This window comes from Doryrhamphus excisus, chromosome 18 (genome assembly GCF_030265055.1).
Source record: "Doryrhamphus excisus isolate RoL2022-K1 chromosome 18, RoL_Dexc_1.0, whole genome shotgun sequence".
Classification (NCBI taxonomy): domain Eukaryota; kingdom Metazoa; phylum Chordata; class Actinopteri; order Syngnathiformes; family Syngnathidae; genus Doryrhamphus; species Doryrhamphus excisus.
In genome coordinates, this window is record NC_080483.1 from 8,667,135 (window position 1) to 8,686,961 (window position 19,827).

Consider the following 19,827-nt stretch of genomic DNA (forward strand, 5'->3'; position numbering starts at 1 on the left):
CTGCGACCCTCGTGAGGATAAGCGATAGAAAATGAATGATTGTTTCTCAACATTGTTTTTCTTGGTGCTTGGCTGGCTTTAACTTTAATAAATATGGTTCCAGAGTTGAAATGAATAAATGATGGAGGGTTGATTAAGTCCAAGTTAGAAGTAAAAAAAAGGCATCCATTGTCCTTTTGGGTGAGTCAGAGAGAGAAAGAGGGACCAAGAGAGAGCGAGAGAGAGAGAGAGAAAAGGAGGTGAGAAAGGATATAAAACGTTGGGACAAGAAGATGCTCCTCTCCCAGAGCTGCTGCCACACTGGACATGTTGGACTAGTTGCTGTGTACGTGTGTGTGGAGTGTGTGTGGCGTGTGGTGTGCAGGGGGGGGCTCGACTTTGTGGCGACATTGATGTGGATATGAGGCCGCGCTGCAAGTTTGCACGCCCCTGCTGCTCGCTCCAAGTCAGACGGCCGCAGCTCCTTCTCGCTTCTTGTCTTCTTCTTCTTCTGCCTGCCTCTCCTTCAGCACCACTCCTTTAAGGACAGCAACACCACTCCTCCACACAACCCAACGACCAACACTAACTCCTTCATCCATTCATCCATCCATCCATCCATCCATTCTCCACCCTCAGGGTCATTTACTCGCTCGGCTTTTGGGTTGTTGTTGTTTTTTATATAAAGAAAAGCGCAAAGGGAATACAAACTTTTGGAAATATTTGTTTCCTCTTCAACAAAAAATATAAAAGGTAAGTTATTTAACAAAAATAGACACTCGTTAATCATTATTTTAAACTGGTAACGTCTTAATTTGATGTTTATTGTAGAAAAAAACTAATTATGTTTAACAATGAACTCCATTTGGTATCATTTCGCCGGGCACAATGAGGAAAGCTTCCAATCCTGCGCGTACTTTGCGCGCGTTTGCACGGAAAATGAGATTAAATGCAAACAAAAGGAACATTTTAATGAGAAGGCATGCCTCAGTGGCATTGTTTCCACTATTAAAAAAATGATCATTAATGTTTTTTCAACGTTTATTATGTTATAATCACTCCTGGTTATTATTTTAGACGGAGTGTTTCTGCGGGATACTAAGGGTAGATAAAGATAGATAGAGATAGAGAAACAGAGCGCACATTTTCTGCAATTAAGCACTGCAACCTGTATGCAATTAAGGTGAACGCGTTGATACAGGACCTGTTATTTGTTTTGGATGCATATTTTTTACGCATTTTTTTCTCTTTTGCAGCAGCAGTGAAGCTGTGTGACCCGAACCAGTGCTGAAGTGGTTCCCTCCTCCCCCTCCTCCTCCTCCTTGTCCTCCTCCTCCTTCGTCTCCGTCTTCCATCCGCGGGTTCGGACGCGCGCGCACCGACTGACTAAGACACCGAGACAGCAACCATGGCCACGAACGGGACCAAAACCTCGGACGGCCACGTCCTTACGGAGACAGTCAGTGAGGCGCCGACGAGCACTCCCAACGACAAGCCCAAAACGCTGGTGGTGAAAGTGCAGACGAGCAAGAAGGACATACCCGAACGAGAGACGTGGGGCGGCAAATTTGACTTTCTGCTCTCATGTGTGGGATACGCCATCGGACTCGGGAATGTGTGGAGATTTCCTTATTTGTGTGGAAAGAATGGAGGAGGTAATCAGGATTGCTTCCCACAAGGAGTATACCTTATTCACGACCAGGATTCTGTTTCCTTTTAAAAATCTTGTACCGTGCGTAATTACGCACAAGCGTAGCAGTGACCGTGCATCTGGATTATGTTGAATGTTCATAATTATCACTGAACTTTTTTTTTTGCTGTACCTCTCATCCAGGAGCCTTCTTGATCCCCTACTTTTTGACCTTGATATTTGCTGGCATGCCCCTCTTCTTTCTGGAGACGGCCCTGGGTCAGTACACCTCCATTGGGGGACTCGGAGTGTGGAAGCTGGCACCCATGTTTAAAGGTATTGTTTTCTTGCTTTACTTGTTTTAATTATAGTAAAAAGATGTCCAATATTATACATAATGAAAATAATATAAGATAGGGGTATTATTCCACAGTTGATATGACTGTGTTGTTGTTTCAGGTGTTGGTTTGGCTGCTGCTGTGCTTTCCTTCTGGCTTAATATTTATTACATTGTCATCATCTCCTGGGCTCTCTACTATCTCTACAATTCTTTCACCTCTGTGAGTATCCTCTGATTTAGAATGGAGCCAAGACAGTCCAGATCAATGAACAACAGGAGCATATTACATTTACTGCATTTCCACAGAGCACCTATTTAAGCCTTTAACACACTATGACATTTATTACTTCCTTTCCCACATAATTAGCGCTTTACACCAGCATTTGATAAATGCATTCTGGCCGTGAGTCATGACGTCTTTTGGGGAGAAGCATGAAATCGCAATGCTCCCCCCCACACCCCCTGCTCGCAATGACTATCATGGTCTTGGCTGCTTGACAGCGCACACAGAATTGGACCCGGAGGTGGGAAAGTGCACTCCAAGTCAAAAGATGTTTTTTTTTTTTCTTCATTGGTTTTGTTTCTATCCAGGAACTGCCATGGCAGACCTGTGGTAATTCCTGGAACACAGAGCGCTGCTACACTAACTACAGCATCTCGGACACCACCAACCTCACCAGTGCTGTGGTGGAGTTCTGGGAGTGAGTGTGTTTTCAGACTTCATATCCATTTGTATTTATGTTTAAGAAAATACCCCAAAACAGAACTAAAATACGCAATAAATGTACACACAAAGGAAGCAAAAATGGTACAATTTGGAGTTAAACCAATAGCAAACAAAACTAAGTTCAAACCGTTGGAATACGAGATGTCTGCAAATCTCACCGGTCTTCTTTGCTTTATTGAATAGTGCAGGTCAAATAAGAAAAGACGATAACGATTTGCACATTCCATCCATCCATTTTCTATATGCTTATCCTCACTAGTGTATTTGCACATTCCTATTTGCTTAATTAAATGCAATATCCACCCATCCTTCCGTCTTCTATGGCACTTATCCTCACTATTCCAGCTGTCTTCGGGCGAGAGGCGGGTCCACCCTGGACTGGTCGCCAGCCAATCACAGGGCACATATAGACAAACAACCATTCACACTCAAATTCATACCTATGGACTAAGTATCAAATACATTCAAAAATTAATTTGGCCAAGCACATGGTGACATGAATACACTTGTGATACACAACGCGGCATATTACTGCAGTACCTATAAAAAGCCACTTGGTGACACTATTGCTCTCCATTGCGTGTCTGTCAGGCTGTCTTCAAAGGGTGTGAGTCATTTTACTTTATTTTGGTTTTATTGAACTGGGGTTAACTTCTTTTTATACTAGTATAATGATTAAAGTACTAAAATACTTACTACGTAAAGGATTATTTGCTGAAATAAAATGATCAGAAATGATCAAATGAAATTATTAAATAAATAAAAATTACATACTTATTATTAATAATGATGAATACATTGTTTTGATAATAAGTAATATCATTTTATCACAAGTAAATGTTGCTTAGATACTTTTTAATGGCCACATGAAAGGGAACTGTCAATACAAACAAACCACATCAAACACACATAAAGTACTAATACTAAGACCAAAAATATTGTGATAAAACAGTTATCCACATAATTTATACATTTTAAATTTTCAAGTGTTTGGCATGAAATGTATATAACATTTATGATTTTTTAATGTATACAATCTATTTGTGTCAGGAACTTATTACAAAAAATACAAAATACTAAACTCTATTGAACCTCGAATTGAACAGGTACTTACAATATCACTTATATTGTTAACAAATGAATTCACTTAACATAGTTTTTTATGAGAAAGAAATATTTGGAAATTAAAACTTGGACAAAGCTAAAAACAAAAAATAATATAAGACCACCTCCAACCCTGCAGACGCAACATGCACCAGATGACGGATGGCCTGGAGAAGCCCGGAGAAGTCAGGATCCCGCTGGCCATCACCCTTGCCATCGCTTGGGTGCTGGTCTATTTCTGCATCTGGAAGGGGGTCAGCTGGACCGGCAAAGTAAGTCAGCAAGAAGGGCAACACAAAGAAATCATTTAGTGTGCATCATTTCACCGCAACAAGACTCACCATTCACTCACCCAAGGTCGCCGAGCTGTCACCATGAGCCACCACCAGAGGGGGGGATGATTACATAACTTACCCTTTAAGTGTCCCACTTGAGACCAGATTAGACTACCATTACAACATTAGTTATTTTAATTCCCAATGTGTTTTTTGGTGCACATCTGGATAGAAATACAGACGTGTCCGCTCTTCCCGGGATGCAAAAATACAGTTTGAGTCCTTCACCCAACCTCCAAGAACTAGCCTTTTGATGTCCATCCATCCACTTTTAACTCACGTCGTCTTCCATGAACAAGAACGTAACTCATCTGCTGTTTGAAACATGTTTAACAAGGTCACCAACGTTGGTTTGTAAATACGCAAGACCTGATGGAAAATGTGCCAACAGATGGTCAACACATGAGGCGAGGATGTTGAGAGTAGCGTGGGAACTTGAGCGTTGGAAATTTTGGAACACATCATCAGTACTGTACCTTTAAATCAGAGGGTGTTTCAAACTTTCAACACTAGACACCCTCATCAAAGGCGGCCAACTAAAGGGTGATCAAGTCTTAGCCATGGCCCATGCCCAATCATGAGTAAAGTAATGCCTGGAAAGGGGGGGGGGGGGGGTGAGTTAGGCAGTGAGATCCCGAACTAGAAGGAAAAACTGCCCCGGCCACCAGCCTCCCCCCCTTGCCCCAGACCCCAGTATTGGACACTCTCCTTCATTGGTGTTCTTCATTGGTGCCTATAGATTCACTGATAGGCCCAAATGAATGACAATGATGCTTAATGGAATAGACTACTTGCTGGGTATGTACGTTTAACTTTTGGAAATATGGTGCATTCAAGGACTTAGAATGGACGTAGTGCTAAATCTGAACTAATACAACAGTTTGTATTTCTTTCTGTTTTTGCATGGTGATGTGGTGACATCAAACGCCTCATAATTAAAAATTGTACATTCCTGTTTTTCAATTTGTAACATCAAGAACCAGGAAGTAGAATGTTAACTAGCACAAACAAACAATCCAACAGGAACACTTTGCTTCATTTTTTTGTGCAATTTCATTTAATTTTGCATTTATTGATCATTTTGCAGTTTTAGTCACAATGTAAAAGCTCGTTCTATGCTAGTGTCCATCCAACATCTTGTGTCATTCTTTGTGAGCCAAGCAGTTGCCTGCTACCTGAACAAAAGGACGATAAGGGCAACCGATTTACAGACATTTCTGTAGGATTTTTCATTTTTTGTTGTTTGAATCACCCCAGAATCAAAGATGTATGTCATTTTGTAACGTCATCCTCCATGAACGAGGGCGTACTGTAGGTTTGACGTAGCCAACATGCAAATATGATACATATTCATTTTAGCAACAAACCTTGCTAGTTCTTTGTATTCCAGAACTGAATGATTTGTAATGGGAAAAGTGTTAGGTCACTACGCTCCATTGTTAGGAATACAGGAACACGACAAAGCACCTTCTGAAAAAGTTCTCTTCAGACAGATTTTTCCAAATGCAACACTGCTTGATTTTAGGAAATGGAGGTTTGTTTTCTAACTATGACCTTCTGTCTTGTTTTAGGTGGTCTACTTCTCGGCCACATACCCGTACTTTATGCTCTTCATCCTGTTCTGTCGTGGCATCTCTCTGCCTGGCGCATTTGATGGCATCCTTTTCTACATCACGCCAGACTTTGAAAAACTGAAGGAGTCTGAGGTACGCAGTTTGTTGTTGTCCCGAAACAAGGCTATATTATTGTCTGTTTCGCTAGTTGTTGGGGATTTTCACTATGAAAATGATTATAAATAACAGCAACAGCAGCATTTCTGATTGACTCCAGAATTTGTGGGTTATATGTGGTACCAAATCCTAGATGAATTGGAACAGAATGCAGAAAAAAACAACACCCAGTTATGTGAGCTTGTTGAATGTTGCACATATGTTGACAACCATTTTTGTCATCTGGCTGAGTCAGGTTTGGCTAGATGCTGCTACTCAGATCTTCTTCTCCTACGGACTGGGATTGGGCTCTCTCATCGCGCTGGGCAGCTATAACCCCTTCAACAACAATGTGTACAGGTAGGTTTTATATATATGTATAGATAGATATTTGAAATAAAATTTAAAGATAATTTTTCTTGACATTCATTCATTCATTCAATTTCTACCGCTTTTTCCTCATGAGGGTCGCGGGGGTGCTGGAGCCTATCCCAGCTGTCTTTGGGCGAGAGGCAGGGTACACCCTGGACTGGTCGCCGGCCAATCACAGGGCACATATAGACAAACAACCATTCACACTCACATTCATACCTATGGACAATTTGGAGTCACCAATTAACCTAGCATGTTTTTGGAATGTGGGAGGAAACCGGAGTACCCGGAGAAAACCCACGCATGCACGGGGAGAACATGCAAACTCCACACAGAGATGGCCGAGGGTGGAATTGAACCCTGGTCTCCTAGCTGTGAGGTCTGTGTGTTAACCACTTGACCGCCTTGCTGCCTTTTTCTTGACATTTACCCTTAAAATGACCCACTGTTGGTTATTTACATAATTTAGTCCAGATTAGATTATTAACAGTTATTTAGCCTTTAACATGAACATTAATTTGAATGTAATAATTTTTTCTGGGTACATGATACCATACAGCATCCATATCAAACTAACATTAAACTTTCATATCAAGGCGGGGGCCTCAAACTAGTGTCCTGCGGGCCACATTTGGCCCGCGGGCCGCATGTTTGAGACCCCTGATGTAAACAGTTTGCTCGGGGTCCGGTGGCTAACCCTTCATGGCAGGATTGTATCTTAAAGGAAAACTGAACTTTGGGGGGAATTTTGCTCATCATCCACAATCCTTATGTGAGACATGAACATATAAGACCTTCTTAAAACACCTCACAAAAACTGACGTATTGCTTTAAAGGGGCAGAACTATACTCTCCAGCAGTACTAAGGGTTTTACTATTTTGTTGCTTCACCAGCCCATGTACATTTTTATCATCCCCGACTGTCTTTCAAGTTAAAAATAATCAGCCATTTCCAAAAATGCAGGATGCAAAATGGCGCCACAGCATCCCCACCCCTCCCCTTCTTCCCAATGTGTGACGGGTTGATAAGGAATTGATACAGGCGTGACAATGGCTGCCTTGTGCTTTGTACTTCCCTCCACAGAGATTCGGTCATTGTCTGCTGCATCAACTCCTTCACCAGCATGTTCGCCGGCTTTGTAATCTTCTCCATTGTGGGCTTCATGGCCAACGTGACAAAGCGGCCCATCGCTGATGTGGCAGCCTCAGGTAATTGCAATCAATGTCGAAATAAAAAAAAAACCTCTATAGCTACAATCAACAAAGGCAACGCAACTTGCAGCTGTGCAAATAATTAGCTCTCAAGTTGTGTTATTCTTTCTTTTGAGTCTTTTTTTGAAAAAAGGGACACTTTTCACTTATAGCGAGCGTCTGCTTTTTTTTATTTCTGGGTTAATTAAAAGGAAAATTGCACAGTGATTCGGCAAATCCTTTGTAAATCCTCAAGTAGAAGTTCGACATTCATTTCCCAAGGACACTTTCATTCTGTTATAGCTTCTTCTTCTTATGTTATCTTGCATTACAGGCACTTTCATCACACTTAAGCCCAAACTTTTTGACTTGAGGGTCGTATAAATGGTCCTGTGCTTACATTTGATATGAAAGGTCTTTCATTTATGTGTGCTTTAAGGACCCGGCTTGGCATTTTTGGCTTATCCTGAGGCCGTCACTCAGCTGCCCATCTCTCCTCTGTGGGCCATCCTCTTCTTCTCCATGCTGCTGATGCTGGGAATCGACAGTCAGGTACAGACAAAGCCACCATAGCGGTAAAGATGATGGTTTGAAAGAACAACTGTGTTAAACACACACCATTCTTCCAGTTCTGCACGGTGGAAGGTTTCATCACCGCGCTGGTGGACGAGTTCCCTCATATACTCCGAAAGCGCCGGGAGATCTTCATAGCGGTCGTCTGCCTGGTGTCATATATCATTGGGCTGTCCAACATCACCCAGGTACAGACATGTATTTGTGGCAGTTGTTTGCAGATTAGCATCATCATCATCATCATCATATGAGGGAGGGGCCCACAACTGGACCCGCTTCTCAGATGAAGAGAAGATGATGAAGAGATGAAGCCATACTTGCTTTCATGTTAGTCTCCAAAAGACCAGAAGAAGTTGGTAAATTGGTTGTGAGCAGCCTTTTCTAAAAACAGCACCTAAAGCGGTCTGATTACTCGCAAAATACAATTTTATGTAGCGCGTTGGGGAATAACACATTGAGTTACCCAGCATGCCTTGCGGTGTGTAGATTGGTGTGTAATTTTGGTGTTTTTTTAATGTCTATGTGGTGCAGTAGATAAGGTTTCATGGTGTGGTCTGTTTTATGTGTCAAAGGGGACCTTTTGTGTTTTTTCCACTTGTCTGACCTATAAATGTTGTTGCAATATTGTATTATCGTGTTAAACTATGCTAACGTTTCAGATAATGAGGTTTACGCATTTGAAAATGAGCCCTGAAAGAAGTTTGTGATGGCTGTGAACACTCGGTTTTCAAAAGCTCTCCAAAGGGTTTATTCATTTATTATCAACTACTATAACAACAAAATTAGAAAGTAGGGTTCGGCAGTAGACCAGAAGTGCTCAAGAACACTTGGGAGTGTGGCCAATCAAACCATTTTGGAAAGCCAGTGAAATACAGCTGGAATAGGTGCGGATTCTGTAAGATCTAGAAAGCTTTCTGTGCAGGTTATTTATTGCAGCTGCTCTATGGGAGTCCACATATCAAACTGGCTACAATAGCATAGCAAAAGCATAGCAAAAATCGCTAAGTTGGTGACCAGGTAGACCAGGTTTGTATGACATATTTAGAAATGTAGTTACTATCCATACCCCGACCTACTGTTTGAAGTTCCCAAAATATGCACATTTTCATGGTATTGGTCTGACTATAGCTGTCCTATCTAGTATTTCTACAGATTTGAGTTCTAACCTAGTCAGACTAGACTATAGCTGTCCTATCTAGTATTTCTACAGATTTGAGTTCTAACCTAGTCAGACTAGACTATAGCTGTCCTATCTAGTATTTCTACAGACATTGAGTTCTAACCTAGTCATACTGGACTATAGCGGTCCTATCTAGTATTTCTACAGACATTGAGTTCTAACCTAGTCAGACTAGACTATAGCTGTCCTATCTAGTATTTCTACAGATTTGAGTTCTAACCTAGTCAGACTAGACTATAGCTGTCCTATCTAGTATTTCTACAGACATTGAGTTCTAACCTAGTCAGACTAGGCTATAGCTGTCCTATCTAGTATTTCTACAGACATTGAGTTCTAACCTAGTCAGACTAGACTATAGCTGTCCTATCTAGTATTTCTACAGACATTGAGTCTAACCTAGTCAGACTAGACTATAGCGGTCCTATCTAGTATTTCTACAGACATTGAGTTCTAACCTAGTCAGACTAGACTATAGCTGTCCTATCTAGTATATCTACAGATTTGAGTTCTAACCTAGTCAGACTAGACTATAGCTGTCCTATCTAGTATTTCTACAGATTTGAGTTCTAACCTAGTCAGACTAGACTATAGCTGTCCTATCTAGTATTTCTACAGACATTGAGTTCTAACCTAGTCAGACTAGACTATAGCTGTCCTATCTAGCTTTTGAGCTGTGGACTTGGAACTGGAATGTTCAGGTTATCTGAGAAGACGTTTTGCCTTTCCTCTGAACAGGCTTCATCAGTCCATGCTCAAAAGACTAGATAGGACAGCTCTAGTCAGACAACACTAGAGCTACAATAAAGCCCAAAGACTACATAGGACAGCTGTAGACTAGTGTGATGAAAGATAGTGTGACTAGACAGGACAGCTTGTTCACGTCTATTCAGGCTAGGCTAGAACAAGAACTAGACAAGACTAAACAGAGAGAGCTCAAAGACTAAGTAGGACAGATTTTGTCAGACTAGACAGGAGCTCAGAGACTAGATACAACAACTGTAGTCTTCTCTGACAAAAGATGTCCGAGTTCATCTCAACTAGTCCTAGACACGTCTAGTCTGACTAAAAACAACTGACCGAGAGCTTTTGAAGGAACTGGAGCTGTCCTATCTAGTCTTTGAGGTCTAGACCTGTCTGACGAGAGCTGTCCTATCTAGTATTTGAGTATGAACTGATGAAGTCTGCTAAGATAAGAATCGAAACATTTTCCAAGCCAACCTGAACAGTCCAGTTGTGATCAATTCCATTCCTTGGCTGTTTTTTGTTTAAATGTATGAACATACTTTGGATTAATATTTGTGTGTTTAATGATTTTAAATGTGCTGACTATCAAAAATGGCCACTGCTGAGCCTCCAATTTGTCTATATGCATCCTTCAGTGGACACCCCTGGTTTAAGGACAGTACAATAGATGTCTATGTTGTTCCACTCCAGTGGTCTGCTACTGGCCTGCATATCCAACACTCTAATTGCCGTCCATCTATGTCTCTATCTCCCTACCCCCTCACACCAATGACCTCCTAGGGTGGCCTGTACGTTTTTAAGCTCTTCGACTACTACTCAGCCAGTGGGATGTGTCTGCTTTTCCTCGTCTTCTTTGAGTGCATCTCCATTTCCTGGTTCTACGGTGAGGCACACCTGATGATGAAGGCATTATTTTTTAATCGAGGATGGCGATGGAGCTAGAGTATGAATGTGCTTTAACTTGCAGGTGTAAACAAGTTTTATGACAACATTGAGGAAATGGTGGGATACAGGCCTTGTGCTTGGTGGAAGGCCTGCTGGGTTGTTTTCACACCACTCATTGTTGCTGTAAGTACTATCACAAGTACTACAAAAGCATCACTAAAATATCCAGACAAAGTTATTCAATGTACTAGTAGATGATGACGTTTACATGCTCACGTCCCCTTTCCAGGGAGTGTTCCTATTCAGTGCCGTGCAGATGGTTCCCCTCACCATGGGCGACTACGTATTCCCAGCCTGGGGCCAGGGTGTCGGTTGGTTAATGGCCCTCTCCTCCATGATCCTCATCCCCGGCTATATGGGATACATGTTTCTCACTCTCAAAGGCACTTACAAAGAGGTAAGTTGAGCCTGCCGTTTCTCTTTTTGCCTGCTTTGCTTATCTCATAATTGCAGGAAAAGCCATGAAATTGAAGCAAAATGGAAAATAGTATACACGCTTTCCTTTGGAAGGCACAGCATGGCGATGGCTCTATTTAAACCAATAGATACAAAACATGTACTGTATATAGAATAAGGTAAGCAATTATTCTAACATATATTATAGCCCCGTTTTTTGTTGTGTCATGTTCTGGTAACACCAGCGACAAACCAAGTGAGATGCTCATAAAATAGTAATATTTTTGGCACACAGCTGGCTCACCTTTTATCTGTACTATGACCTGTACGACAACCTTCTAAGTATGTTTTTTAATATTATTCAAGCCCCCCAGACATGAAACAGCACCGCTATAGTCACCACTGTCCTCTTATTACTGTTGCATACCAACATAATGTACAGTTGAAATCATAATTTCCATTGAAAACACACAAAAAAACTTAGAACATAAAGTCAAGGTGTCTTGATAAGAACAGCTCCCATGCGCTTGGAGGACTCCGTCCATACGTTTGAGCTATTGCGTTAATAATGGATAAAATCATGTGGAAACGCGGAGAAAGCAGTCTTGCACAACTCCCAGAGTTCATGAAGACTCTTTAGTTTCATCTTCCAATCCTCCTCCTTCATTTAACCCTGTCTGGTAATTAGCCAGCCAATCCAGGAGCATCTTGACCTTCTTCACTATCAGGAACTTTGACGTAGAGGCTGGAGTGTGAGAAGTGTCATCCTGCTGAAGAATTTGCCCTCTCTTCTAATTTGGAAGGCAATGAGCAACAATAATTTAGAGAGAACTAAACAAGGATGGATAGTTGAAAAGGGCCGAAGGTTGATTGCATCACAATTACCACAAATGCTACAAGTACATGTTGGCGCTCACATGAACCCAAGATTCACCAAGAACATATTCAAGTTTGGTGGAGATATAATGGCTCGCGGTTACATCCAGTATGATGGTAAGCAAAATATGGCGATCCTTCTACTACTTAAGCCTCCACATCAAACTTCCCGATAATGAAGAACATCAAGATGCTCCAGGATTGTCCAGCCCAGTCACCAGACATGAACATAATGGAGAATGCTTGGTTAGATGAGGGACGAGGCTTGGAAGATGAAACCAAAAAATCTGTGATTTGAATTATGTGATCTATTCCATTGATGAAGTCTGGGAGTCCTGCAAGACTGCTTTCTTTACCATTCCAGATGATTTTATCAATTAGTTATTGGAGTCTGCAGTCTCAGTTGAGAAGCCTAGACTAAAACATGGAAAACTGGGGAAAATGTTTAGGGTTAGGGTTGTTTGTCTATATGTTGCACACAAGGTTGCGGAGGTGCTGGATCCTATCCCAGCTGTCTTCAAGCAAGAGGCGGGGTACACCCTGGACTGGTCGCCAGCCAATCACAGGGCACATATAGACAAACAACCATTCACACTCACATTCATACCTATGGACAATTTGGAGTCGCTAATTAACCTAGCATGTTTTTGGAATGTGGGAGGAAACCGGAGTACCCGGAGAAAACCCACGCATGTACAGAGCGTAAAATTGAAATTTGGTCTCCTAACTGTGTTGCCTGCACGCTAACCACTCGGCCTGGCTGGATTAAAATTCATAAAAAAGGTTTTTATATTTAGAATGTTCAACAATGTGATATCTCCAATATGTTACTTTAAAATGTCATCAAAATGAAAATAAAAACATTTCATTGTGTTAAGACATGACATAAGAGAACCAAATACAGTTATCAACTGAGCCGTATCTAGTTCCCGAGCCATAGGTTCCCAACCCCTGCACTAGAGGGTCTGTATGATCCTCAAGTGGCTGAGATTGTGACAGGAAATGGACGCTAATGACAGCGTCTGTCAGCGTCGACATGCAGGTGTCAGCAGCAGCAGTAGCAGCTGATTGCCTAATTGCAGCAATCACAGCACTCACGCACACATTAGACACAATGTGCAGTGCCGCACAGAGCTGCAAGTGGCAATGTGTCAGCCTAATCATCAAGACAATCATTTGGGCTTTTAGGGGTGAGTTTAGCTCGTATTGCACAGAGAACATGTCCAAACAAATACAGTGTGTGGAGAGAAGACAACATGGATGGATGATTACGGATAAATGAAGGCAGAAAAGGATGGATGGATGGTTATTTAACTCATATGATAATGTAGGTTTACTTTATTCATTCATTCATTCATTCATTTTCTACCGCTTTTCCTCACAAGGGTCGCGGGGGTGCTGGAGCCTATCCCAGCTGTCTTTGGGCGAGATGCGGGGTACACCCTGGACTGGTCACCAGCCAATCACAGGGCACATATAGACAAACAACCATTCACACGCACTTTGTACAGTGTTTAATGTTGCACATATATGTCATTATTTCAATACAATTACATAATGAGTAGTTTTACTTTAGTTCACTTTTATTTATTTAAGTTAAACATTGTACAATAAAACTAAACTACATCAAACTATTCAGCATTTCATTGATAGATTGAGCGGTAATGTAGATGTGACATTAAGGTAAACACTAAAAACTGCAATAAAACTAAAATAAAGTAAAAATATTCAACATTATGATGATAAACTGTGTAAAATGACAATAAAGCTAAACTAAAGTAAAACTAATCTCTGACTTTCTTGCTTCCCCCTGTGAGGACGTTACAAAAGTAATGGTACAAAAGTCTTAGTCAACAAATCAACAAAGCGCTTCCTGCCCAGGTACACACACTTTGGGAGGAACAAGAGTAAAATTCATGTGTCTACTTTCCCAGCGTCTAAGGATGATGATCAAACCACTGGTCCTGGTGAAGGCTCAGGAAAATGGGCCGGACCAGCAGGCCGAAGCCCAGAACCAGAATCCTGGAGCCACTGAGGAGGCCTACATCTAGAACCTTCTGAGTGTGTCTCCATGTCTAGCGGCCAGTCGTTCATGAGCGTTCACGCTGGCAAGAAGCGTAAATCAAGGTTGGGAACGACCACCAGGCGTCCACGTCTGCTTTCATTCACCTACCTCCTGGGGACACGTGAGACCAACCCGATCACATTTCTTCTTCTTTTTCTTTGAGTTTATTCTTCTCATTTGTGTCATGCAGAGTTCTAAGGGTGTATAAGGAAAGTACCCAGCCATGTGTTGTGTAATTATGCAAAAGAGAAATATGAAAATATATCTTTTAAATCACAGTCCTGCATTGAAGTAGTATTGCAGCTACAGTTAATGTACAAATACTGTTAAAATGCTTGTACCTGAACTCAATACATGAGATGCAGTAAGTGGGGATGTTTAGCCGGTGGGGTTAAATCACTATGTGTCAAATATGATTTATTTTTAGTTGGACCCACTCACCTCTAGGGGCTGTACCTTGGAAAAGCACAGTGACAACAGCAAAAAAAACTACAAATAATCTATATATATATAAAAAAAACATATGTAGGATATGTAGCAAAAGACTGTCCAAACTGTTGGCAGTTTGTCTTGTTTTTTGTTTTTTTTTTGAAGGACAATAACATGTACAGTGTGTCGTCACAATCTTCTTTTGTAGAATAACTTTTAGATAGTTTTTTGTATGATATTTGATCGATTTTAAGGAGAAGGACCAAACAAGTAATACAAGCACAACGTGGTATAGAAATACTACTACTACTTCTACTATGTCCCACTGTGAGAGCAATTCACTTCTTTTGGGCATCCGGTATGTAAACCACTGTATACAGTATGATGGCGACCACCTTATATAAATATAATATTTAGTAATCCACTCCTCAGGAACAAAACGTAGTTGTGACCAAATGCTGTCTGATACTGTTATGATACACTTAAAATGGTTCATGTTATGTATTATAAAACATAAATATACACTGTATTTCCTCATATAGTGACTGCAGATGGTGTCTATTAGGGGAGAAACCTTTACGATATTAGTAAACAATACTATATTATTCGATAGAAAAATAGAAATGGACTTAAAAATCACCACGGAAAAAAATCATCTTTAATAATACTGCACACAGGGAATTGTTCACGACAAGCATTTGACTGGTTTCACTTTTGTTACATAGTTTTATGAACAGCGGTTCCACGGTTATCTGTCCATCTATCTCTCATTGAAAGGTTGAGTAGTTTTACTTTATTTTAGTTGTATTGTACAGCGTTTAACTTAGATTAACTGTCATACAATTTATGCGTAACATAAATTTAAACACTGTAGGTTAAAGACAACTAAAATAAAGTAAATTACTCAACCATTGAATAACAAATGCTCTCGGATACTATTATGGTATATATATACGTATATATATACGTATAATTAAAAACTATACATGCTCAGCATTTGAATAATAGATTGGATAAACACACTGTCATGCAAGTATAACTTTTAACTGTACAATACAAGTAAAATAAAGTAAAACTAGTCACCCTTTGAGTTATAGATAAGTAGATGTGACCAAATGCTGTAATATTATGATACATTCATATGTATTTTTTCAAAACCTATAAACAGTATATAAATTATTTCCAATTAGGGAAGAAATATAACTTCACTGTACGACATCAATGTATAATAATGAAAGAAATGACAAGCACACAATGTTGTGGAGCACCTTATTAATCTTTGGGGACGCCAATCAACTAAACAGACACCATCGCGCATATTAATGTGATACTTTACTTAATCTGAAAGACTGTTAAGGTGCCTCTGTAGGTGCTGCTGTTTTGATTAGTAAAGCCTGTGTATAAAAAAAAGAACAATGGACTGAAGTCAATACAGTTACAACCTGTTTTTTTTCCCTGAGGGGAAGAATTTGGCATTTATTTGTCTCAATTGGATGACACATACATTTATTGAGGTACGGCATTTGTTAACGCGTCGACCATTACCTAAGGAAATACTATTGTCAAATCTACGAGAAACCCAACATGCTAACTCACAACAAATCCAAATCTTGAGCGTGTGTGTGTGTGCGTGTGTTTATTTTTTGCATGTCATTGCTTTTAGTTCATATTGAATGAACTGCGATGAAAGTGGGCACAGTCTAAATCCTGGTGAACTTTTCACCAAATAAAAGGAAAACCTATGATTACATATCAAGTTTGCTAGGAGATATGAAACAGACCTGTAATGTTTGTAAAAGAAGTAATAACAATAAGATTTGCTTCTGTGGCAGCTACATGCGACAGGAATCAGGAGTCTCTTTTATTTATGTATTTTCTTTCAAAGTATGTAAATGAAAATGCGCGACGACAACAAAAAATAAAAAAGGATTTGGTGCATTTTGTACAAAGTTAGCGTACTGCAGTTTTCTGTCTCTTTCTCTTTAATGATGTTGTAAACTGGACTGTGTAATACATGTATTTGTGAATGTTCGTTTTTTTTCTTTTTTTGTCTAAATGTAGAAGAAAAAGAAAAAAAAAGAAAAATGTTATACAGTATACTGTTTTTTCTGCAATAAGATTATCATCTGGGAAACTAAAGCACATCTCTTTCCTTCTGTAAAAAGAATCATAACATAATAGAGTTATAATAATATCATGAAGAATAATGCAGATCAAAGTAATAATGTAATAGAAATGTTTAGTCAGAGAATATTGTTTTGTATATTTTTAGCTGTTTCTTGGGCCTGATGTAAAATATTCTATGTAAAGAAAATATAATAAATGTCTTTAGATGTGTTCTATGAAAAAGCATGATTGCAATATATGTTATCTGCAAAAATAAATAAAGATCTATAGATTATCATGTCTGTGTAGTGTTATTTTGTTGTGCACAAGCCCAAAATGCTGTAGAGCAGGGGCCCAAATGTGGCCCGCAGGACACTAGTTTAAGGCCCCCGCTTTGATATGAGAGTTTAATGTTAGTGCGGCCCGCGCAAGTTTGATATGGATGCTGTATGGTATCATGTACCCAGAAAAAATTATTACGTTTGATTAATGTTCATGTTAAAGGTTAAATAACTGTTAATAGTTATCCTCCCTATCCGTGTGGAAGTGGTAAGTTTTTGGCTATTTAAGTTTAAAGGAAATAACTTGAAGGCTACCGCTTAGGTCGCTAGCTCTCTCGTTTGCGAGTTAGCATGTGTCTCAAGACCCTGCAGTTGCGCAATATGTTGTAAATAAAAAAAAGTATAAATGTGACTATAGTCGTGTTTTGTCATGTCTACGGGGCTCTAATAATGCTTTGTTAATTTTAATCTGAAAAAAATAATTTGTCTACCCACCAACTATATGTGGTTTCTTAAGTTTTTATTATTTGCTGTTTTATGATTATTATTATATTTATTTATTACTGATTGATTGATTTTCTTTATTCTTGATTTGTTTATTTATTTTTCATCTTATTTTGTGCAGAAAAATAAAAATTAAGATATTTGAGAACAATGGGATGTTTTATCAGAGCTTTTATTGTAGAAAATCGGAACCAAAGCACTGAAAAAGTTTGTATATTTTTCTGTTTTTAATAAATGCAGGGTTTTTTTTGGAAAACCTGATGCGGCCCAGCCTTGCCCAGACCCTAGCTCCAGTGGCCCCCAGGTAAATTGAGTTTGAGACCCCTGCCGTAGAGCCTCTGTAGGAGGGACGTCATTAAAAAAAAATTCATTCATTCTTCTAGTAACCCATACCTCTCCCAGACTCTCCATGCCTTCTTTTTCCAAGTTCATGCCTTCATCTTGCTCTTTCTGCAGCTGCAAGATAATATAGAATTACCTTCAACATCTTGTAGGTCCCTTTGAATTGATTAAGCTAGGAGGTGATGCCTGCTGTTGCATGGTTTCACAAAGTGGGACTGCTTCACAGATGTGGCAAAGTGGTGGAGACAATGTGTACCCATAGTATCCATTAGTACTTGAATTTCGTGCCAATGTGCACAATCTTTCGTTACAAATTCCTTGCATAAACTGCTTTCACCCATTTCAGGCATACCATCTAAATTGCCATTGGCAAGTGTAACACTGAGAGTTACAGAATGTGCCTGAACACCTCATGTGAACTGCAGAATAAAAGGAGGCACACATTGTTCTGTATGCATCATTATGTTAAATAGCCCATAATGTTGCATGTGCTTCACTAATGTGTCTTTAAAGTGTTGTGTTGACTTTGTTCGGCAAGATTTCGTAAATTTTGGTGTATACAATCCGGCATAGTAGGTGGCACCTAAACGTTGGTTGTGACCCGCCATGAACAAAAAGAAGAACACGTCTACATCCGGGCGCCTATACAGTATTTCGGGAGACAGTTTTAAATGGATAGATTTTAGTTCATTGTATCTGTACTTGATGCACGATTGGAAATTGCTGGATATTACGTACTATTTCTGCTGAATTTATCGCTCTCATCGTCCAAACAACCAGTGACACCTTTATTGGCCGTCCCTGGGCAGATGCAGGTGTGTGTTGAAATGCAAACACTTCCCGTCTCTTTTTTTGTTTTCATTCAACATAACAGGCTTTGCAATGATGGTGGTATATTTTTGTGTTACACTGGAATACATCACATAATACAGTTCGCAGTTCCACATGTTGAACACATACATGATGTATACAAGCAGTTGATGTTTGCTAAATACAAGGATGAAGAGTCTCGAACTAGTCATGATGTGCTATACATATCACTATATTGACAGTTACTATGGTACTCATTATGTCATTGGATGGTCATATCACCTCGTACTTCGGTACGAGGTGCGTTATTAAAAAAAAAATAAAACTTTAATTTTATTATGGAAAGCAGGAAGTGAACAAATGTAACAGTTACTGATTGTAAAAGTACCAGATGGAGGGGTAGAATTTAATCAGCTTTGCTTCTTCCTACTCCTTTTGGACATGTGGAACTGTGAACTGATTATGTGATGCATTCAATTGTAATCTGATGCATGTTCAAATTAAATAAAACCATTACCTTTACCATTACCATATGTGTGTATGTACCCTAATGGATAGAGCATCAGAAATGAGCTTGTCAAGGTGTCTAAAGATCACAGTTTACCACATCTAGTCACCACTTGTTACTAGTTCATACAAGCTAGTGATTTTTACACTACATGTCCTGAAATGTCCTCTTGTGGGACTACTGAAGGCATATCTTATCTGGTGTATGCGTGTATATTCAAGATGGGACAATTAAGGCCATGCTCTTCTGTAATGGTTTCCTTTTCCAAAAAATGTTACTGATTTATGTTTTTTAAGTGTGCAGTAGTAGAGGGCACATGTCTGAAGGGGTACGGCACTGGCAAAAGTTTGGGCACCACTGCTGTAGAGCAGTGTGAGTGTGACCTCATAAGGACTTCCTGTAGGGAACAAGCTGACTCAAGCAACCTCTCTGACATCAGACTTGACACCCCGTCCGGCCATGTGCTCATTGAACACACAAACAAATGTTTGCCTTCAGACATGACCTACTTCATTTGACGAACACTGATCCGTTAGGACTCGCGTCACACAGATGAACATGGACGGCGGTAACAAGCTCAGAGAACTCGACGCCTTCGTAACTGGCGCTTCAGGTGATTGTTGGATAGGAAAACCTCAGTCATATTGACTTTTGGGCATGAGGCAGAAGCCCCTTCCACAC

General features: G+C 40.0%; 1 protein-coding gene across 2 annotated transcripts; it reads left to right on the top strand.

Moving 5' to 3' along the window:
- Positions 1 to 272: 272 nt before the first annotated feature.
- On the top strand, positions 273 to 16,999 carry slc6a1b (solute carrier family 6 member 1b). 2 transcript variants are annotated; one of them, XM_058054408.1, is made up of 15 exons: positions 273 to 732; positions 1,236 to 1,634; positions 1,814 to 1,945; positions 2,069 to 2,169; positions 2,541 to 2,650; positions 3,920 to 4,052; positions 5,687 to 5,821; positions 6,081 to 6,184; positions 7,281 to 7,405; positions 7,827 to 7,939; positions 8,017 to 8,148; positions 10,665 to 10,767; positions 10,852 to 10,952; positions 11,059 to 11,226; positions 14,036 to 16,999. In XM_058054408.1, the coding sequence occupies exons 2-15, from the start codon at positions 1,388 to 1,390 to the stop codon at positions 14,150 to 14,152; spliced, it is 1,821 nt and encodes a 606-aa protein (XP_057910391.1). In that variant the 5' UTR covers positions 273 to 732; positions 1,236 to 1,387; the 3' UTR covers positions 14,153 to 16,999. The 2 variants fall into 2 exon arrangements, with proteins under 2 accessions (XP_057910391.1, XP_057910392.1); XM_058054409.1 differs by having other exon boundaries at positions 1,239 to 1,634.
- Positions 17,000 to 19,827: the final 2,828 nt, after the last annotated feature.